Below are 23,379 nucleotides of genomic sequence, written 5' to 3' on the forward strand. Positions count from 1 at the left end.
CTGTGTGTGGGCAGAGGCACTGACAAATAGCACCTCACGGTGATTCAGTGTTCTCCTGCTCCGTGTGCATGAATACACTCGTGTGTGTGTGTGTGTGTGTGTGTGTGTGTGTGTGTGTGTGTGTGTGTGTAAGTACGTAGAACAGCTCTGCCCACTCTCAGCCTCCCCTCCCCCTTGACCCCTCCTTCCTCTTCCATCCCTTGATCAACACACTCCAGTAATAAACACCGACTCAAGTTCAGTCATCAGTGAATATGTTCAGGGCATCGCGTGGGAGGTGGCAGCTGGGCTGAGGGTTTGTGCTGCTGACTACACACACAGTGACACATCAATCCCTGGTGGTACACACTTGAGTATGCACAGTCTTGTTCAACTACACGTATATTTTAAAGAAAATGGAATCATAAGCAGCCTTTGTAACCCTTATTTCCCCACTCATCTCTGAACAGCTATAAAGACAGAATTTGGGTCCTTACAGGCTGTGTGTCCAAGATCCACACAGGTTGTAGATGCTCCATCTTCAAAAACACCCATGAGGCACCCCATGAGGCCTGATGCAGAGAAATGGCTTGGTTTTCAGCTGCATGAGTACAACCCAGTCAGAGTCAGCAGGGGATCCAAGGAAGCCTTTAGGGTTTCACTGGGCTCATTACACAAGTGGGGGTGTCGAGGCCACTGGACAATTACAGTGCTGTTCATTAAGTAATCTGGGCTGTGGAAGGGTCTGTAGAAACAGCTAAGGGGCTCTAACTCTGTCTCTGGAAACAACCAGGTGATTGCAGCTTGGGCTCTGGAGCTTACTGCAACATGGTCTTTCCAAGGACTGATACTACTACCTTCCCAATGCAACTCCTAGATGGGGAACGGGGGCCTCCAGGGTCCAGTTTCTGCCTGGAGCAGAACTGGCTGGTTAGCTTTCCACGCCAAGGTGATCCCAAAAGGAGCCCTTGAACGGCTGCTTGGGGCTTTTCCAACAGTGACTGCGCATGTCTCCAGGGGTGCCCAGGCTCAGCGTCTGATGATGGCTGCATAGGTGCTGGATTCAGTCACGGCGTCTGTGCTCTGTGGGGTCACAGCTCCAACTGTCCTCTGTGTGAGGGCGTGATGGTCCAGCTGGGCATATGTCACCTCCTGGAGGCCTCCTGCAGCAGGGGTCTGAAAGAGAGGCCCGGGAGCGTTAGGGTGGGGGCGGGGGTGGGGTGCTGAGGAGTGGTAAGCTACCTGTAACGACTCTATGGGTTATAGTCATGGTGTTCGAGTTGGATTACAATACTCAGAGACATGGCAGAAGCAGTTTCTGTCCTCTGGTCTTGGACGCTCTCTCGGGGGAAAGCCAGCTGCTGTGGAGGGCTCTCCTGTCTGCCACCATGAGAATGTGTCCCTCTAACAAGGCCTTGAGTGACAGCATCTGTAGTCAGTACTTTCAGAATTCTTCGGCTCCATGGTTTCTTACCCAAGAGACTGAAGCCATGCTAAGCTGCTAAATTTGGGGGCGTTTTCTTAGTTAGCGCTAGATGACGAATACAACAAGACCTACCCAGGTTTCTGTCCTTCTCTTCTCTGGAAGCCTGTCATCCGTGACTATGTCTATGAAAAAGAAGACACAGGATAAGTTCTCTTTGGTGGACACTAGAAGACAATATAACCTCATTATATCCCACCCCACCTAGAACCCTCTACAGTGTTTTCCTACAAAATCCTTGATATTCTCCTTGCCTTTTGCTTCCCAGTGGACTGGGTAACCCTTCCTGGCTACTCACATTCCTTACCTGGTGTTCTCTCCAGGCCATTAGTAGCAAGGCTGAGCCGAAGGGAAAAGGAGAGATGAACATTAGAGACCAATTGAAGGCAAAGGACTGGGCACGGGTATAGGAGTCGTTCCAGAAATCTCACCTCTCTTGTGGCCTCTGCTGCTGGCTCTTGCTGTTTGGGAGCCCTAAGAATAGTTAGTAGTCCACATTTAGGAGGGAGGTCTTGTTCCCAGTGCTCCCCACAGCCCACCAAAGCCAGCTCTCACCACAGATACCTACCCTGCTTTTTCTGACGGTGGCTGTGGAAGCAGAAGAGAAGGAGGAGGAGAAGACAAAGGAGGAAGACCACAGAGACCCCAACGAGAATATAAATGTCTTTTGTCTTCAGCCAAGACATGCCTAGGAAAGATGGTAACCAGGTTATCAGCAGCATGCATTTTTTTTGGGGGGGGGGGTACCCACTACATAGCACCCATATGCTGGATGGTGTTCATGAATGTGTGAGTATATAAAATTTCAGGTGCAACAGTAGCCTCAAAACATTTCGACATTATCCTCATATTACCCACCAGGAGTGTTGACGTTCTTTGTGCCCTAGGACACTCTAGCCACTGGTAGAGTCATCTAATGCCTCAGCAGTCATATGTAGCTAATGACATCCACTCTGATTCCCACATGACTTGAAGTCACTAAGGACAGCATTACCCACCACACTCTGTAGAGCTTTGCAGAGACTGACAACCAACAAGAAAAGAAGCAGTGTTCCCTCCACAAACCCCCACTTGGGCTCCCACTGAGGTCAAGTAACCCCCTCTCTATGTGTTCCTCAGGGTAGGCCCTGACAGGAAGGAACTCAGTCCCAATGTTGTCTTGTTGCCTGGTGCCCTGCAGACAGCATCCGGTGCCCATCCCATCCTCTCCTATAACATTCACCCTTCTCCACCCATGCACTCACTGTACCACTGCACAAGCAACCACACAAGGTGGGGCCCACCGGTCCCCTCTTCCTGGATGGTAGCCACTCCCCTCCCTTGCTCCTGAGGCAGAAGCTTCAATGTTCTTTAAAGAAAGTCAGACAACGTCCCTTTAGAGGCTCTTCCCTCAACACCTTGCCCATGTCCAACTCAAGGCCCTACCTGCTATTCTGTCCTTTCCATGTATCTTATTGCAACTTAATTATACATGTCATATGCACGCACATGATATATTTATAATTATATATTACATATGCAAACAGAGTCACATGTGCTGTGTCATGATGTTATAATTAACTATGGACCTTTGGTAAGATTGTAACTGAGCTGAAAAGTTTCTGTGCCCTTGTGGCATTGTGCCTACCCTTAAGTTTTGGTTGCCTACAGCATTCAGAATAACGTGTGCAGGACTGCAGTCTAGAAGTCGCTTGCTCTATATGCCATATGGCCAGGTGTACAGAGCACTTTGCCTTGTAAGCTGGTTTAAATAGCATCCTCTTCGCACAATGACACAATGGGCTACCAATGATGCATTTCTCAGAACACAGGAGTCACATGAGCGCAGGGCCTATGGGCATATGTCTCAGAACAAAGGACCATTCTTAATTAACACATGGCTGTATATTCACATGTAATGTAAATAAGCACAGCTAAGGTGCTCTGGATACCCATCAATGAGTAAAGCTCTTGGTGTGCAAGAGTGAGGACTAGAGTTTGGATCCTCAGAACCCACAGCAAAAGCTAAACGACCATGACACCCAGCCTGTAATCCCAGTGCACAGGAGACAGAGACAGGGAACCCCCTGAGCAATCTGGCTAGCCAGACTAGCTGAAACAGTGAACCCTGGGGTCAGGCAGAGATTGTACCTCAATTGGAAGGTGGAGAACACCTCAGTAAGACATTCAGCATCAATCATGGACCTACACACACACACATGCATGCATGTGAGCCTGCACCCACCTGAGTGTCGACACATGAGAACACGCACGCAGTACACAACACATATCTCTATACAAGAAAGCCAAAAAGCAAATATGAAATAAAATAACATATTAACTTCTATCACATAAATTAGTATATAAACAACTTACATATGTTATCTTTCAAACATATAAATTATACATTGCTATCCTAACAAATGTGTACCTGTGTGTGTTATAGGAACAAATGGTATCTGTTAAGCTATGTATTCCAAATATGAAATAGCATGTGATACTATTTAAAATGGAATAGCATGCATTATATTTATGTGTAAAGATACATTATATTGTTACATCAATGATACTGTTTATTTTAATTATAAGATAATTATATAATTCAGCATAAATTTAGTTTTAGATCTGAAATTTTAATGTATTTCTGTGATTCATCCTAATTATCTCTCCATTTCTCTTCCCCCATCCTGAGTGTCCAGTTTGATGCACCTTTGGACCGGTACATTTAAAATGAGAGGATATTTGTTTAAAAAGTCAAAAACAGGTCGGGCAGTGGTAGCGCACACCTTTAATCCCAGCACTTGTGAGGCAGGGGCAGGAGGATCTCTGTGAGTTCGAGGCCAGCCTGGTCTACAGAGTGAGTTCCAGGACAGGCGCCAAAGCTACACAGAGAAACCCTGTCTCGAAAAACCTGCCTGAACTCGGAGCTTAGCCTCACAGTAACACAGCTTAGCTCAAATAGTCCACGGATGACTCGGGACCACACCTCCTCCCCACAGGGTTGTGGCTATGGCGCCCAGGGAGCAAGCAGCATATCCCGATAGCGTGAGACACAAGTAGTGAAAAAAAGCTCATTCCACATCCCTCAGCCTCCCAGACTAGCTACCTTTCACAGGTCACACCCTTCCCGTGGCACTTTCCTCTCAGGGACCCTTCCATCTTTGGCACAGACACTGAAAAAGTACCCTTTGCTGTCATAGAGACTGAGCTAGCCTGGAGAGACCTAATCTGCTCCGCCACAGAGCAATGTGTGTAATGAGGCTCAGACCACAAGAGGGCAGCGTAGAGCTGCGCAAAAATGAGGTCTGAGTCGTCTGGCTGGGACGGCTTCTGTCCTGGAGTCTTCCCAACTTGGTATCCTTGACGAAGCACGTCAATTTTCTCCGTATTTAAAATAGCAGGGTAGCGCCGGGCGATGGTGGCGCACGCCTTTAATCCCAGCACTCGGGAGGCAGAGGCAGGCGGATCTCTGTGAGTTCGAGGCCAGCCTGGACTACCAAGTGAGTCCCAGGAAAGGCACAAAGCTACACAAGAGAAACCCTGTCTCGAAAAACCAAAAAAAAAATAGCAGGGTAGCTGGTCATGGCGGCTACGCCTTTAATCCCAGGACTCAGGAAGCAAAGGCAGGAGAATCTCTGTAAATTTGAGTTCAGCCTGGTTTATGTAACAAGTTCCAGGACAGCCAGGATTGCATAGAGAGACCCCGTCTCAAAATAAAACAACAACAACAAAAAAAAATAGTATCAATGACATCCTGATGCCTGGATCCAAAGCTAAGCAGCGGACTGGTCAGGACATCAACTCAGCATATAACCCTTAATAAACTACAGCATCAGCAATGAGGCAGGGTGAAGGATTGAGAGCTTATGAGGAAAGCTGTGTAGACCTCTTCTCCATCCTAAGTATTGCTCCAAAAGGGGTGATTTGCACATCACTCAGCCACAGATCATGAGAGAGACCTGAAATGACTGGGCAGAGAAAACAAGAAACATGGCGGAGCCTCTCCTAAATCCCTGCTGTTGGATATTGGTCCTTCCTTCTGTTCCTCCCTCACTTGCTCTGCTGGGCCTCACAGAATAAGCACTGAGCAGCTCCCAGGAAGAGGTGGGAAGACATGGAAGTGGACTAGAGCTTCTTTCTGTACCCTGACTCTAGGACATTCTGGGGCCTGACCACATGCAGGCCATTCCATATGAAAGCACACTCAAAAGAAGAGTCCCACCAGCCCTCCCTGGACCATATGACTGGCCCAGTGAGAGGGTATCAAGCCAGAGGAGATATATTTCTGCAGTTGCCACAGGCCCAGACACAGTGGAAGGACAGGATAAATCACCATGCCCAGTGAAAAAATATGCATCACCTTGAGAGATCTATACCCACCATTGCTGGAGTTCAGTCCCCACCCAATAATCAGGAAAAACTCAGTGTCCTACCCCCTAGACTCTCATGCCATCCTGGCCATTCATGGTGTCTGGTAAGACTAAAGCTCCAGAAATCTGGGGTCTAAGGGCAGAGGGGACCTGTGCTGAGGGAGGTGAGAGAAAGGAGTCTTGGGTTTAAGAAAAAGCAGGGGACGTTGAGGCAGGGAGAGCAGATAAGACTAGAGTCCAGGGACCTGAGAACAAACCTGAGGTCACTGTTGGACCTGGGTCAGGAGCCTGGGTGACGTCTTCTCTGGTTACCTTCAGCTCCAGAGTCTCACTGCGTGGGGACCAGGTGGACTCTTTATAATAGATGCAATGATAGCCTCCAGCAGTGCTTTCATTCACTGGGCCAAGGCGGAATATAGCCTCTGTCATTGGAGGCTGTGTGTTCTTCTTCTCCATGACACAATGGCTTCCCTTCTCCAGGCGGAATGTATCATACCCACTAGAGTTTGAGCACACAAAGGTTACACAACCCCCTTGGGAGATCTCAAGGCCTGGCTCAGCTGAGATGGAAGGCTTTGACAGAGATCCTAGGAGAGAGCAGAGCAGGAATCTCAATATACACGGTGTCAGGACATTGCCACAACACAAAACCAATTTATGCGCACCATTCTATATTCTTACCAAGTTTGGAGTTCTCTAGACACGACAGAAGTGCAGCTTTATAACATCCCTGCTTTCTGCATGTGTTTGAATCCCCATCACATGACAATAAGAAACCTAAGCCTGAGCTCATATTGGGTCTGGCAAAGATCCATCCAAGGAAATCTCAGAACATCTCAGGCTGGATAAATCTACTCCAGAGCCTGCTGCCTCCCTGCTCATTGAAGGGACCTCTACATTTTCTACCTATATCTCCACCTTCTTTCCAGTCTGTTATTGGGGCTTTAAAAGCCCACCTGCTTCAAACTGTCTGAATGTAGGGGCACCCCCCAAAAAGATTCACAGATATATGCTTACATCAAGAGACAAATTTAAAATGCTCACACTTAGTGTGTTCAAGGTGATGTCTTGATGTATCTCATGGAACACCTGGGTCAAGCTAATCAATGTGGATGAACTCACAAATGTACCCTTTTTGTGAGGATAATCTTCATATTCCCCTCGTTAGCAATTTCCAAGCTTACAGCTGCATAGTTGCTAGGAATGTTGCATAATTGACCTCCTGCCCTTATCCATGTATACATGAGTTTTTGTGCCCTTAGATCAACATTTCCTAATCTCTTCTCCCTTCACTCATTTTTTTAACTATTTTTAATATCTTATTCATCTTTTAAGGATGCCTTCCATGTTTCCATGGTTTCACTTACACAAGATACACAATTTCTTCAATTTGAAGGTAAAGTATGGGAGGAAAGACTGATTTGAGAGAATAATTGTTCAATACTGTGGCAAATAGACTGTGATGAATGTGATGAGTGAGCACAGGAATCTCAAGGGACAGGTGAGATCAGAGGTGTACTCCCTGAGATGACAGGGAAGAGCTATTTGCACCAAGACCTGAGAGACAGGGGTAAACTGTCTGTACCTAGCAGACAGGGACATGGAGAATCAAACATTGACAAAATTGTGTAAAGTGCCACTCAGAGGACACAGACCCTCTGCTACAGAAGAAGTGATTCAAGAGATGAGCTGGGGGGTATGCCAAGGATGATTAATACAAAGCTTCATGTCCATCAGAGTCACTGAGATCTGAATTTAAGGGCTGTCCAAAAAGGGAAATGTCAGGATAAATCATATGCTAATTGGCTTGATTTTGTCATTCTCCAATATCTATTTATTTCAAATATGAAGTCAGACATGATAAACACATGTAATTTTTTTAAGATTTATTTATTATGTACACAGGAGAGGGTGCCAGATCTCATTACAGATGGTTGTGAGCCACCATGTGGGTGCTGGGAATTGAACTCAGGTTCTCTGGAAGAGCAGTCAGTGCTCTTAACCTCTGAGCCATCTCTCCAGCCCCCAACACATGTAATTTTTGTAATTTTAAAAATTAAATTAAAATTTATCCTGTGAGATAACCCAAAGTGTGTGTGTTGGGAGGGCGCCTGGAATGTTAAGGAAAATGAAAGAAAGTTGAAGGGCCCAGAGATAAGCCAATCTGATAGGACAAGGGGATCAGAATGTAGCTGGGGTATGTCGGAGTCACCAGCTCACAGAGACACGGTGGTCTGATTCTTTGTCAAAACAAACTATGGAGCCTGAGCCACATCCCACATCCAGGCCCAGCCTGACTTGCTCATCCAGTGTCCAACCTCTGACTAGTAAATGTGGCTCTGAGCCCTCGTCAAAGATGCTTCCTTTTTACAGCACTCAGAGACCATTACAGCAAGCCTCAACTGGTCAAAGTGCAGCAAACACCTGATAATGGGGGCCCATCCCCGATGGATACATCTGCAACACATCCCCAAACCTAAGTCTCAGGGAACATCAGAGAAGAGGGAACAGCAAGACTGTAAAACCAGTAAAAGACTGTAAAAAGAGTAGACCAGGAAGTCTACTGTGAAAGAGTATCTTCCTGATATGAGTGGGGAGCTCCACCTGTGATACCTCAACCATATGGCTGCCTGAACATGTCCTGAACAATGACAACACCAGTTGACATCCCAGCTTGGATGAGGGAGATCTCACAGGGCCCCAATGCCTCTGTGAGGAGCGACAAGTATTTTATGACTGCCGAGAGTGGGGGAATCAGTCTTCCCAGGGATAAGCTCCTTAATACCAGCTCTGAAAGCATATGCACATAAGCAACACTAAACACTACACAGCAAGCTTTATTTATTTGTTTGAATATATAATAATAATAGCAATAATAATAATAAAGATACCTTGCATTTGGGAGGGATCATGGAAATCAGGGACATAGAAAGGGTTGGAGTGAGTATAGAGAGGGGAGATAAGATAAAATAAAAAGCTTCTGGATTAAATTTTCAAATTGTAGAAAGTAGAAGGATAATATTTGTGCTTCTGCATGGTAAGGAACCATCTCCATGATGTCAGGAAGGTTGGGAGCCTTTGGAGGTATAGACAAGCAGAGCAGACATAAGGGAAGGAACCAATGAGTGGGGAGGGAAGGAGCCTAGAAAGAAGTTAGCAGAAATTTATGCAAAAGAGGAGAAAGACTTGAGGCTGAGGGTGGTGGTGCATGCATCTAATCCCAACACTTAGAAGGCAGAAACAGGCATATCTCTGCGTGTTCTGTGCCAGGCTGGTCTACAGGGTGAGTTTCAGGCCATGCATGGGCACATAGTGAGAATCTGTCTCAAAACAAACCAATTAAGCTAACTAACAGACTTACGAATTCAGTGGGAGGAAACAGCAGGACCTGGTAACACGTTGTACATAGGAAGATGGAGAGGGGAGATCAAGTGTGACTTCTCATGATCTGCTTTTGATGACTGTCAACTCCTTGCTAAGGGGATCCTAAGAGAGGTTTGGGTTATGGGGAGAAATCTCTCAGCTGTAGGGCTTGGTCATACTGAATGAAACTGTCTTTACAGACAGCCTGTCAGAGAGATATCTCATTTCCATGTTCTTCTCAGCACGATTCTGAGTAGAGAAGAGATAGAATCAATGCAACTGTCAGTCAGTAGATGAACAGATAAAGAGAATGTGGTGCACAAACACGTTAGAATCCTGGTCATCCTTCACAAAGGAAATGCTGCTGTTGGTGGCAACCAGAATGAATCTGGGGGCGTTAAATGAAATATGCTAATCACAGAATAACAACTACCACAGGATCTCACTTATTTATGGACTGCAAAGACATTTACCTCAGAGATGATCAGAATGAGAAAAGAATGGTTGGCTACCTGAGGCTAGGGAGAGGGTAGACGGAGACAGAGAAGATGTTCATCAAAGATATGAAATTCCATTTAGACAGGAGAAATGCATTATTCGAGATCTATCATGCATGATAGTTTCTTTAAAACTTCCAATAGTGATAGATATGTAACATTCTCACCAATAAAAAATGATGAATGTCAAAGGTGATGGACACGCGACTTAGCCTAACTTAGTCATAACATAGTGTAAACACATATCAAAACAGCAAGTTGCATCCCATAAATATATAATGGTTGTTGTTTGTCAATTAAAAACATTTTAAACCAGAAAACAAAGGAGAGAGGTGAATATTGAATATTTGATGTTTATGATTACAGGAAATATTCAAGGGTCTCCCTCCAGGCCTTCCAAGTGCACATGATCCTCTCCAAAGCTTCCCATAGGTACAGAAGTAAATAAAGACATGACTCACCTTTCTGAGTGTTGATTGTCTGCCCCAGGCACAGCACTGAAAGAGAAGACCCAGTGAGAAAGACACTAATCACATGGTTTGCTTAGAGATGAGAATCTAGGAAGGACTAGATGGATGTAGATGGGGACATGCAGCCTCCCAGGACTACCCATCCATCCATCCTCCACATTAATGTCATAGTATAATCCTTCTTCTTGCTCTGAAAGAACTCTTAAGACATCCCCAAGGCGGAGACACAGACTTGAAATCCCAGCTACTCAACCAAGTCACATGTTCCAGCATTACTTGGGCTACAAAGTGAGTTCATCTCAGTGCGACCATGTCTCAAAACTGAAAGTAAAATAGGGTTAGTTCAGAGCCTAGCCCAATCATCATCGGAGTGGCTTCCCTAGCAGGTGACAGGAGCAAATACAGAGACCCACTGCCAAACATTAGGTGGAGCTCGGAGAACACTGAGAGAGAGGGAGAGGAAGGACTGTAGGAGCCAGAGGGGTCGAGGTCATCAGGAGAATGTGGCCCACACAATCAGCTAAGCAGAGCTCATAGGGGCTCACAGCGACTGAGGCAGCAATCACAGAACCTGCATGAGTCTGCACTAAGGCCTCTGAATAAAAGTCATGGTTGTTTATCTTGGGGGTTTTGTGGGGCTCTGAAGAGTGGGAGTTGGTGTATCTCTGATTTTTTTTTTTTTTGCCTGTGCTTGGGACTCTTTCCTCCTACTGCATTGCCTCGTCCAGCCTTGATATGAGGGTTTGTTCCTAGTCTTATTGAATCTTGTTATGCCATGTCCAGTTGATATGCCTGTGAGGCTTGCTCTTTTCTGACGGGACACTGGAGGAACAGAGGATCTTGGGTGGGGAACTGGAGGAATGGAGGGAAGGGGAACTGGTATTGGGATGTATTGTATGAAAGAAGCATAAATAAAAAGAAAACAATGGAAAAAAGTAAAATGAGGGCTGGGATGGAGGGGAAGGAGTTCACAAGGTCCATACTCCTAGCTGAGGAGCTATTGACAGTTGACAGCTTCTGGGGAAGGGAGAGTCTGTTTTCTCTAAGGCTGTGGCCTATGCTAGGCTGACCAGGCTCCAGCAGATGGCCCACATCCTTGAGTATATGGACAGCCCAAATCATATTCACTGGATTATTTTTTTAAAAGGATTCACAAAGCAGAAAGGGGGAGGGGATGGTATGGAATTACAGGAAGAATGGGGATGAATATGATCAAAACATATTGCATGCATCTAAGAAATACTCAAAAAATATTTTAAATATATCTAATAACAAAAATGTGTTTATCATTGTTGCCAATGGATCAATGCATCTCCCACGCCTCATCTGAGAAGCTTCTATTTGCAGTAGATGGAGATTAACACAGACACCCACAACTGATCGAGGTCACAGAATAAGAGACTGCAGAATGCTCGGCCTTAAAGGGAACATACATACCATTCATCTCCTCCTCCCAAGACTCAGGGATCGTTTTGGAAGAGGGCGTGGGAAGAGCATAAGAGCCAGAGGCAGTAGATGATTTCAGGGACTACAGGGTATTCTGAACACAGAGGGCAGCTGCACACATGAACACAAAGCAGGGGTGACAGCATACACAAGACCTGTGCAAGCCCAAGAACAAAGACAAAATCCCAGAACTGGAAGGAAATTTAGGCACATACTCCCTGCTTTAGCCTTGGAGCGAATGGTCATTACTGCCTGCTGGGAGGAGAGTCGATTTTAAGAGGGTAGACCCTGGAACCAGGTGTAGCGAAGCACACCTTTAATGCCAGAATTTAGGAGGCAGAGGCAGGTGGGTCTCTGTGAGTTGGAGATCCAGCCTGGTCTCCACAGTGAGTTCCACAAGAGCCAGTGCTACATAGTAAGACACTGACTCTGAATTAACTAATAAAATAAAATAAAGTGTAGCTCCTGTTAATTCAACCATTCTCCAGCGCTAGACCACACACAAGAATGTTTGAGCAGCACAAATTGATTTTAAAGGGCTTTTTAAAAATAGACGCAAAAGAGCAGGGCAATGGTGGCCCTCGCCTATAATCCCAGCACTCAGGAGGCACAGGCGGATGCATCTCTGTGAGTTTGTCTGGCCAGCCTGGTCAGCAAAGAGAATTCCAGGACAGCTGGGACTGTTACACAGAGAAACCTTGTCTCAAAAATAAATAAATAAATAAATAAATAAATAAATAAATAAATAAATAAATAAATAAATAATAAAAGTAAAAAAAAATAAAAATGGACACAATGTTGAGTGGGTAGAGAAGGGGGGTGGATCTTGGAAAAGTTGGGTGTGAGTAATATGAGAAACTCAAAAAAATGAATAAAAACTTTTTAGAAATAAAAGAATTTCTGAACAAGGGTATTTAATAATATGTAACCACTGTGATATTAAAAAATAAAAAGAAGACGTGAATTCAAGGGCTACAGTTTTGTGGCAGCGTGCTTACCTAGCATGCATTAGGCCCTGAGTTCAACCTCGGACACTGAGAAAAACAAATGTCCCTAGGTCATCGTCCCTTCCAAACAGGCTCTTCCTAACTCCTTTTAAAGCTGAATTTGGCCGCATGCCCTATTCCTGTTCCTATCAATAAGTCCACAGAAGTATCTTCCAAGTAGAGGATGGGATGAAGAGACTTTCTTCCCAGGGGACTCCAGAATCTGCCTGGCTGGTTTCAGGCCTGAGTAGGGAGTAGACTCCCTTCCTCAAATCACCTCCCTCATCCCTCCATTTCTCCCAGGACTCACCGAGGGCCAGCACCATGGCAGGATGGGGTGACATGACTCAGGCTCTGCAGTCTGACCAGGTCTGGAGCTGAAGCCCTGCAGTGGACACAAGGGGCAGGATGTGCGGACTGGCGCTCATCACAAGGTTTCTATATCAGTTTCCTCACACGAAGAGGAAGAGGTTTCTCCCCTGCGCTTTCCACTCTTTCCCCTGGTGACTCTGTGAGAAGGCGTCAGATTCTGAAAAAAATTGGTTAGGTCCCTGAGTTCAGGTGCAAGCGAGCTCATCCCTCGAAATGTTTGTCTTGCTGTAAATATGCAAGACATAGAAGTATAAAATTTTACATGTCAGTCCTTGTTGTGGAAACTAATGGACATCGATCTTTGGACAAGGCATTTCAACACCCAAAGCTCATATTTCCTAAAGTTGAAAATGAGAATCATAAAGTCCCCCCTAAATGTTTGATGTTATGATCTTTGTAAGATCCCAAGCAGATATTTCACACATTATATGTGTGCTGCTTTAGGTAATGGTTTTTATTAAATAATATTGATTTGTGTGTGTGTGTGTGTGTGTGTGTGTGTGTGTGTGTGTGTGTGTGTGTGTGTGTGTGTGTGTCACAGTGTGTGTAACAGTCACAGGACAACTTGCCTAAGTTGGTTCTTTCCTTTCATTGTGTAGGTCCTAGGGATCTAACCCAGGTTTTCAGGCATCTTTACCCACTGAGCCATCTCACTGACCCAGACAACAATTTGTTTTGGTTTTTTTGAGAGTTTCTCTGTGTTGTTTTGGTGCCTGTCCTGGATCTCACTCTGAAGAACTCACAGAGATCCACCTGGCTCTGCCTCCTAAGTGCTGGGATTAAAGGCGTGTGCCACCACAGCCCAGTCCCAGACAATATTTTTAAGATTTATTTTTATTCTATGTGCATTGGTGTCTCACCTGTCTGTGTGTCTGTGTGAGGGTCTCGGGTCTCCTGGAACTGGAGTTACCGACAGTTGTGAGCTGCCATGTGGATGTTGGGAATTGAACCTGGGTCTCCTAGAAGAGCAGCTGAGCCATCTATCCAGCCCCAGATCATATTTTTAAAGATAACAAATGTTATCAGAAGTGGTGAAAGTGGATCTTTATCATACTGTTAACAGGAACCCATGACCCCAACTGTTATGAGGAAAAGCTGCCTCTGAACGAATGAGTGAGTCAGAGTCATTTTGGGGCATCTGAGGCCCTTCTTCCATGCCACTAGTGGAAAAAAAGGGTAAATCAGAGGGAAGAAAGCTCTTCCTCTTTGGAAACAGCATGAAGATTTCACAAAATAAGAAATTAAAAATAGAACCCAAGTAAGGGGATGAAATAAATGAGAAGTCAGCACTCATGTAATCATTGCAACACTGTTCACAAGAGTTATGATGAAGAAATAATCCCAAAGAATGGGTGAAATGTGGTGCATATACACAGTGGAATGGAGAAGATAATGATGGTGCCGTATGAAAAAAATCCTATGGCTGGACCTTCAAAAATCCTACGGCTTGGCCCAGTGAAACAAACAACCTCAGAAAGGCAGGCACTGCATTGTTCCCCTCATATGAGGTACGTCATATTCAAGCTGGACATGCTGATCCATGCTTGCAGTGCCTGCACATGGGAGGATGAGGCAGGAGGATCGCCATGAGTGCAAGGCCAGTCGACACTACATAGTGAATTCTAAGCCAGCCTGCGCTATATGGCAAGACTCTGTCTCAAAAACTGTAAAATAGTTAAAGAAGTCAAATTCGTAAAAAGCAAAGTTTGGAATGCTGTCTACCAGAAGGAAAAATATGGGAAAGTTATTTATCAATAGACAAAATTTTTAGTCAATCAATAAGAATAACTCTAAGACAACATAATGCCTATAGTCAACAATACAGAACTGCACAGTAAAAATGTTAAGAGAACAGATTTTATCCCTTTCTCTGTCTTAACTAGGTTTTCTATTGCTGTGATAAAACTCCATGAGCAGAAGTAACTTGTGGAGGAAAGGGTTGATTTCATCTGAGACTTCCAGGTAACACTATCACTAAGGGAAGTCAGGGCAGGAACTCAAGGCAGGAGCCCAGAGGCAGGAACTGAAGCAAGCCTGTGGAGGAATGCCTCTTACTGGCTTTCTCCCCATGGCTTGCTCAGTCTTCTTTTTTATAAAACTCAGAACCACCATACCAGGGGATGTACCACCCACAGTCCACCCACATTCATCAATAATCAAAAAATGCCTCAGAGCTTTATCCACAGGGCAACCTGATGAGTGCATTTTTTCTTTCTTCCTTTCTTTCCTCTTTCCTTCCTTTCTTTTCTCCTTCCTTCCTTCTTTTTTTCTTCCTTTCTTCCTTCCTTCCTTCCTTCCTTTCTTCCTTCCTTCCTTCCTTTCTTTCTTTCTTTCTTTCTTTCTTTCTTTCTTTCTTTCTTTCTTTCTTTCTTTCTTTTTCTTTGGTTTTTCAAGACAGGGTTTCTCTGTGTAGTTTTGGTGCCTATCCTGGATCTCACTCTGTAAACCAGGCTGGACTCGAACTCACAGAGATCTGCCTGGCTCTGCCTCCTGAGTGTTGGGATTAAAGGCGTGCACCACCACCTCCTAGGAGGTGCATTTTCTTTTTTTAAATATTTTTATGTTATAATTAATTTAATTTTACATATCAGCCACGGATTCCCCTGTCCTCCCTCCTCCACCCACTCCCAGCCTTCTCCCCCAGTTCACCCCCCCCCCATTCCCACCTCCTCCAAGGCAAGGTCTTCCCTGGGGAGTCAGCCCAGCCTGGTAGATTCAGTTGAGGCAGGTCCAGTCCCGTCCTCCTTGCACCAAGGCTGAGCAAAGTGTCCCTGCATAGGCCCCAGGTTCCAAAAAGCCTGCTCATGCACCAAGGACAGGTCCCGGTCCCACTGCCTGGGGCCTCCTAAATCATTCAAGCTAATCAACTGTCTCACTTATCCGGAGGGCCTGGTCCAGTTCCATGGGGGCTTCTCAGCTATTGGTCCACAGTTCATGTGTTTCCTCTAGTTTAGCTATTTGTCCCTGTGCTTTTTCCAACCATGGTCTCGATATCTCTTGCTCATATAGTCCCTCCTCTCTCTCATCGATTAGACTCCTCTTGCCAAATTACTGTGGCTTGTGTCAAGTTGACCAAACACTAGCCAGCTCCCTCTCCCTCTCCCTCTCCCTCTCCCTCTCCCTCTCCCTCTCCCTCTCCCTCTCCCTCTCCCTCTCCCTCTCCCTCTCCCTCTCCCTCTCCCTCTCCCTCTCCCTCTCCCTCTCCCTCTCCCTCTCCCTCTCCCTCTTCCTCTCCCTCTCTCTGTCCCTCCCCTTCTCCCTGTCCCCTCCTCCTTTCTCTCTCCCTCTCTATATTCTTATAGTACCATTGAAACTAGAGTGGGACAGAGTGGCATAAACAAAATTCTAAAGAGACTAAATAGATAAGAGACAGACCTAGAGTTTGAGGATGGATGGATACCCTTATGTCAAGACCAGAGAAGGCAGCATTTAGTGTGCCATGAGCAGAGGGAGAGGAGAGGTGTCCTCTCCCGGAGTCTCTAAGGTCTTCTGTGTCTGAAGACAGGCACAGTGACTCCTCCACACCTTGCCTCCAGCTGACACTGGTGGAGGTTGAAACAGCTTGTGCTCAGTCATCCTACTAACAAAGACCTAGCTCTGTGGGCGTAGCTTTGTTCCGAGGTTGCAAACATGGACAGGGAGGAAACAAAATTTGAACTAAGACAGTTTCAACAGTCCAACCTGTAGCCCACATGGGTCTTGACCTTGCAATGGTCCTGCCTAACCCCCCAAGTAGCTGGGATTGTAAGGCTTGTGCCGCCAGGCCCAGCTTTTCTAAAGGAGCTCAGATTACCAAATATGGCCAAATGATACTTAAAACGAAATACATTTTATGCATTGAGGTTTTGTGGGAATCAACCCTTTATAAAAAATGGTTTCACAAGGAGACCTTTGCCAGCTTTTACTTCTTATCGTCGACTATGGAGGTCCAGACCCTCTATAGTCCCTCCCAGGGTCCGGGAAGAATCTATAATCAGCTGATAATTAATCACTGATGAAAAGAAATTAATCTGTGTACACGAAACTCCTTAGTTCATACACTTTATTATTCTGTGATGGTTCTCTCTCCACACAGCTTCTGTTCTGATCTCATATCTAGCTCCTTTCTTGCCGGATTTCTCTCTATATTTATCTACTGTTCCCTCTACGTTCTATTTTAATTTCTTCATCTAGTTCTGCCCCTTCTAGGTTCTCATCCATCTTGTTCTTTCCCCTATCAGCTCCTCTCCCATCTCCTTCTTTCTCATCTTGTTCTTCCTCATCTTATTCTTCCCCATCTGGCTCTTCCTCATTTTTCATCTCATTCCTCTAGTCGTCTCTTCTAGTCCTTCAACCTAGTTCTTCCTCATCTCAGTTTGTTCCTCTCAAGTTCTTACCCATCTAGTTCTTCCATTCTCTTTTCTCTTCTCCTTCCTCCACATTCCACCTAAGTCTCCCAGGGATCCAGTTATAAACCTAAGCAATAGCAAGCCCCTGGTACTAACCAAAATACTAACCAAACATGAGAGTCAGGGTCTCTAGAAAATGGATGAGTTGATGAATCAAACTCGAAAATTTCCATCCTTGGAATTCCTCCCTTCCCTCTTTCCCTCCCTCCCTCCTTCCCTCCCTCTCTCCTTCCACATACCCTCTCTTTTTTTTGTTCAGTAGTAAGGAAGAAATTTAGGGTCTCCCACATGCCAGGCAAGCACTCTGCTGTTCAGTTATAGCTACAAACTCTTTAACCTTTTTTCTTTTTTTGACATTGTTTTCATTTTGTTTTAAGTGTGTGAGTGTTTTGGTTGCATGTATGCAAATTAAAAAAATTATATACCAACTCCTAATGACTTATTGTTATACCCTTAGACTGCCATGTATCTCAAGCCTTATCAGAGAAATTTTTAGAGTCTACAGAATGGAAATAAATGTTTTTATATTATATTTTGTATTTTCATACATGTATATATTCCTTTTTTAAATTTCTCCTTTTCCTTCTCCTCCTTTTATTCCTCTTTTTTCTCCTTTTTAAGATATGGTATCATGTAACTAGGCAAGCCTTTAATCCACTATATAGTCAAGGATGACCTCGAATTCTAGATCTGCTTGCCTTTACTTCCCAAGTTATGAAATGACAGGTGTGTGCCTCCAAGCTATGTTGGGCTTATTTATTAATTAATTAAGTTTAACCCACTGAATCAAAATAGTGACACCCAAATATTCATGGATGTAGAGCTATCCACTGGAGCATGGTCAACCTACCATGGGCCACACCTTTAAAGTAAACTGAGTCTCCCTCTCATGGAAGCCATCAATTGCCAATCAAACCTAAGCTAGAAGTGGGACCTAGAGAGCCCTTACCCCATCCATACTGGGTGTTTAAGTGGTTTGATCTTGTGCAGGTCACCGTAGTCTGTGATCTAATAGCCATGTCATGCCCAGCATTTCACAGGACTCCTGCATCTTCTGGCTCTTACACTCTATCAACCCCTCTTCCATGATGATTCCTGAGCCTTGGGGCAGGGGATAGGTTGATATCCCATCTATGGCTGAACCCCCAAAGCTGCTTGTTCTCAGTACTTTGCACAGTTATGAGTGTCAACATTAACCACTGTGTACTGCAATGAGAAGCTTTTTTGACCAAGTTTGAGATCAGCACAAATGTATGGCCATAAATACAAATATTTAGAGATGCTTTGAAAACATGTTCATTTAAAAAAATAACAGTAGGTTCCTCCCCTAGGTCCTCTCACATTCCTAGCCATGGATTAGGGCTAGGGTTAGGGTTATGGCTAGCTTCTAGCCATAGGCTTTGACCATGTCTACAATACCTGCTGTGTGTGTGTGTGTGTGTGTGTGTGTGTGTGTGTGTGTGTGTGTGTGTGTGTGTGTTGTTTTCCAGCATTGGTTGAATCCATGAAGGCAGAACTTGGGCTCGCATGCCCATGTCTTGGTATGAGCTTAGAAGTTGTTATATGTGGTCTGAACTGTCTTCATCTCATTGACTCCTCCAATGTATTTTCCAAAATGATCAGCTCCCACCAAGCCCCATGACTTCACCAGCTCTTGAAGCTTTTCTGGTTTTGTTTTAGCCAAATCACTTTTGGGAATGGCGTCTTCTTGTGGTTTTACTTTGCATTCCTGTAACTAGCACATTGAGACCACATTTGCCATTTGGATATGCTTTCTATTTTTGAGAAATATTTCTCATTTCCTCTTTTTTTTCCTAAGTGAGGTATACTTTAGTTAAATGGGAAGAAATTTCTTTTCTTAGCAAGCATATGAGTTCTGTTTCAAACCCATATATTATGAATGTCAAGTCCCATCTGACAGTTTTTGCTCTTACTGGCACATTTTAAAGAAAAAAATTCTTGAGTCCTACTGTGGTCCAGTTCATCTTACTTTGTATTTTATTTTAAACCGTGTGTGTGTGTGTGTGTGTGTGTGTGTGTGTGTGTGTGTGCTTTGTATATGATGTGGATTGCATAGATGACAGAAAACATAGTATAAACTGTCTTTTTTCTGGGTCTATTTCATTTTACTCAGTATAATAAACTCCAGACCCATCTATTTTTATGAGAATGATGTTTCTCATTTCTCATGTTTCTTTCATCTTCATGGCTAAATACAATTCCATTGTGTAAATACAACACATTTTTATTCACATATCTGTTGATGAGGAGTGAGTGCCCAGCTTTACCTGGCCAATCAGAATCCCTCATGGGACAGAAAGAAATGGCAAAAGTATGGCATCATTCATTTTAAATCCCAGTGTCACAACTCTGGAGCCAAATATAAGACTCCAGCCCTTAAGAAGTTCTTTGAGATTGTAGGAGCCAGATGGGTCAAGAACACCACAAGGAAACTCACAGATCTACTAACCAGGGCCCATAGGGCCTCACAGAGACTAAACTGGCAACCAGGGACCTGCATGGGACTGACCTAGGCACTCTGTATATATGTTAAGTTGTATAGCTTAGTCTTCTTATGGGACTCCTAACATCGGGAGCAGGGGCTGTCTCTGACTCTTTTACTGGCTTTTGGGACCCTACTCCTCATACTGGGTCTCCTTGCCCAGGTGCTTAGTCTTACTGCAGCTTTAATACCATGTTTTGTTCACACTCTTGGGAGGTCTGCCCCTTTCCTAAACAGGAACAAAGGAGGAATGGATTAGGGGGTGGGAACAGAGGGAGATGGGGGGAGGGACTGAGAGGAAGGAAAAGAAATTGTGGCCAGGATTTAAAATAAATAAATAAATTTATTTATTTATCTTTAAAAAAAAAAGAAGTTCCTTGAGGTCTTACCTGAGACTGTCTTTTACGCTGTTATACATTGAACATTTGTGTGCCTTCCCTCATCAAAACTTACATGTTAAAACTTAATCCCTTGGGGCCTTGAAAGAGGTTCAGTGGTTAGGCATGCTTGTTGCTCTGGCAGGAGACCCATGTTGGGCAGCCCACAACTTCCTGTACTCTTGCTCTGGAGGATCAAACATCCTCTATTGATCTCCACAGGCAACTGTGCATACGTGGTCTAACCACACACACACACACACACACAGAGAGAGAGAGAGAGAGAGAGAGAGAGAGAGAGAGAGAGAGAGAGAGAGAATAAATTTGTTTAAATAAATATTTCTAAAATTCCATTGAAGACACTAGAACACAGATATTAAAGGAAGGAAACTATATTGGATCCCCCACATGTAGTATCAGATGGAACTTCTAAGTTTGCAAACTGTAAGTCAGTAAATTTACAATAAATAAATTAAGTCATTAAATTATCCTAAACCACTGCATTCATGATAATGAATGAATGAAGTCACCAGCTGGAGAATGGCATGGATGACTCTATTCAGACTTGACTAACAAGAATTGGACACAAGCGAGATGTAAGCACTTCACCTTCTGGTTGTGATAACATGCCTCTGCCATGGAATAATCCTCTTGTACACTGTAAAGATTTGTTACTCTACACTGATAGGCCAGTATCCAGGCAGGAAGTATAGGTGGAGCAACCAAACTAAGAAAGATGGGAAGGAGAAGGGTGGAGTCAGGACTTGCCAACAGATGCAGCGGGAGCAGAAAATGAATGTCCCATGCTAAAACAGATACCACCACGTGGCAAAGCATAAATAAAATTGTGGGTTAATTTAAGTATAAGAGTTAGCTAGTAACAAGCCTGAGCTACCAACCAAGCATTTATAAATAACATTAAGCCTCTGTGTTGTTTATTTGGGAGCAAGCAACTGAGACAGGAAACTGTCTGTTTACACACCTCGGCAAATGGAACTTAATGGAGACAGGATTTATTTTAGTTCACAGTTCAAGGTACAATCTATTATGGTAAGCAGGAGCTTAAGGCACCTGGTTACACTGCACCTTCAATCAGAAAGCAGAGTGTGAATGAATGTGTGCTGCTATTCATCTCAGTCTCTGCTTGTACAGTCCAAGATCCCATCTAGGCAAAGGAGCCACCACAGTGGGTGGGTCTTCCCACCTCAATGAACAGAATCAAGGTAAGTCCTCACAGCCATGTCCACAGGCCCCTCTCCTAGGTGATGATGCTAGATTATCTCTAGTAGATAACACTGAACATTACAACTTTCATGTGGCCACTCAGCACCGTTTTTACTGCATCATGCACTTATAGTCATGAAAATAAATAAACAGTCCTGTGTTCTGTCTGTTCACCATGGTAGCATGCATTATGGCTTCATGAACTTGTAAGAGCATTGGAGTTTCACCCACAGCCAGCATGAATCATGGCTGTTCTGAGGATGCTAATATATGATTCAGAATGAAGGGGATCACTAGGAACATCTAATTTCCTTTCCTGATTGCTCCTGAGGTTTGGACTCTGAGGGAGCCATGGGCCTAGAGAAGAGCTAGTGCTCCCATTTCTGTTCACAGAGGAAGAACTTACAGCTGGGGAGCTGTGGTGTCTGAGAACTGCCACCACCAATAAGGCACCTTCTCCATGGTTAATATTGAGTCGCATGGTCATAAGTGTCTCTGTATTGAATGTAACTGAGGTTTTAGAAATGTGACTGTGAGGCCCTTCTTCTCCCAGTCTAAAGAGCTCACAGAACTATGAGCTCCTTGCACCAAGTGGACAAATGCATTTTCTGGTGACGCACACTCAGCTCAAACCATCCATTTAGGAGAAGTCCCTGGAAATGATCAGCATGTCTTCTGGAATTTTAGTTTCAGGGCCGTTCCCAGAGAAACCACAATCACACCAGCTCTTCCAACCACAGTGGGATCTCCATGTTAAAGACAGAAGCACAGATTCTGAGTGTTAGGGGAAGAATTTCCCTACGCCGGGTGTGCTGAACCAGAAACAGGCTTGAAGAGTAGCAGGGCACAGTGCTCCCCCACCTCAGCCACAATCCACTCTTGGTTACACCTCCCAGATACGGATCCAGCCTTCCAGCCTACAGCACACAAACCTGGTAGTGTGAGAGCACTCACCTGAGATTCTCCCACAACTCTTCCTAAGTGGAGAAGCAGGTGGTCTGCATGCCCAGGGGCCAGTTCCCACCACAGGAAGGCTCCAACCGGAGCCTTTACTATGACTGCCTCTAGACACGGTATTTCTGAAATAACAGGTAAAGGTATCAGAAACGGTGCTCTGGGCAGCATAGGGCAAGGCAGCATGCTGCGTTTTCCTCTGTGAATTTCTCAGAACAGAAGCGCCCACTTCCTTTGAACTTCGCTCCTCTCGCCTCTGACCTTACCTCACTGAGAAATTTCTCATACAATGAGCAATGCCTGAAGTTTCACAAGCCCACCTGCAGACCAATGTCCACCACCAGACACCAAACTCTGATGGCTCATTTGACTCCGGCTTTTAAAAATAGGTTTCAACAGAAGCTTGAGGTTCACAGGAAAACTGACCAAAAGTCGAACAGAGTTTCTGGTGTCCTCCCAGCGCTGCTCTGCTCCACCAGAGGGGTACACTTTGTGATAAAGCTACAGGGACACACTGCTGTCGTTCAGGATCCGCAACTCATATTGTGTTGTGTACCCGGTGGATTGGGCAAATGTCCAAGACATGGGGCCACAATTACGGTTTGCTGCCCCCTAAAACATCTGTAACCCCTTTATTTCTCTCCAAGTGTCTCTCTGTCTCTGTCTCTGTCTCTCTCTCTCTCTCTCTCTCTCTCTCCCTCTCTCTCTCTCTCATGTGTGTGTTTCTGGAGATGGAACTTGTGTTAGTTACCTTTTCTCACTGCTGTGACAGAATACCTAACAAAGGCAATTGAAGGAAGGAAGGGTTTATTGTAGGTCACAGCTCCAGGGTACAGGCCACCATGGCAGAAAAGTCATAGCATTTGGAACATGGGGCAATATCTGCCAGTCAAGAGACAGAGAGAGGTGAATGTTGATGCCTGGATTGCCTTCCCTTTTTCACTCCGTCCAGAGGACCACAGCCACCACCATTCCCGGCAGGTCCTCT

The 23,379-nt window shown here is 44.8% G+C and overlaps 1 protein-coding gene across 1 annotated transcript; it reads right to left on the reverse strand.

Moving 5' to 3' along the window:
* Positions 1-859: 859 nt before the first annotated feature.
* On the reverse strand, positions 860-22,496 carry LOC102908851 (leukocyte-associated immunoglobulin-like receptor 1). The gene is made up of 9 exons (XM_076568726.1): positions 22,392-22,496; positions 12,884-12,958; positions 10,133-10,168; positions 6,069-6,398; positions 2,031-2,150; positions 1,894-1,936; positions 1,770-1,801; positions 1,538-1,587; positions 860-1,155 (listed from the first exon to the last, which is right to left on the reverse strand). Exons 2-9 carry the CDS (start codon positions 12,915-12,917, stop codon positions 1,009-1,011), a joined length of 792 nt encoding a protein of 263 aa, XP_076424841.1. The 5' UTR covers positions 12,918-12,958; positions 22,392-22,496; the 3' UTR covers positions 860-1,008.
* Between the last annotated feature and the right edge of the window lie 883 nt (positions 22,497-23,379).

The sequence above is a fragment of the Peromyscus maniculatus genome, chromosome 1 (assembly GCF_049852395.1).
Source record: "Peromyscus maniculatus bairdii isolate BWxNUB_F1_BW_parent chromosome 1, HU_Pman_BW_mat_3.1, whole genome shotgun sequence".
Lineage (NCBI taxonomy): Eukaryota > Metazoa > Chordata > Mammalia > Rodentia > Cricetidae > Peromyscus > Peromyscus maniculatus.

What these genes read in the sequence shown, in the direction of transcription:
- LOC102908851 (XM_076568726.1), bottom strand. Translation starts at nt 12,917, where the DNA reads ATGTCACCCCATCCTGCCATGGTGCTGGCCCTCG. An exon ending in CCACCGTCAGAAAAAGCAGG is followed by an intron (nt 1,937 to 2,030) that starts GTAGGTATCTGT and finishes AACTATTCTTAG; the next exon opens with GGCTCCCAAACAGCAAGAGC. An exon ending in CAGCAGAGGCCACAAGAGAG is followed by an intron (nt 1,802 to 1,893) that starts GTGAGATTTCTG and finishes CCTTCGGCTCAG; the next exon opens with CCTTGCTACTAATGGCCTGG.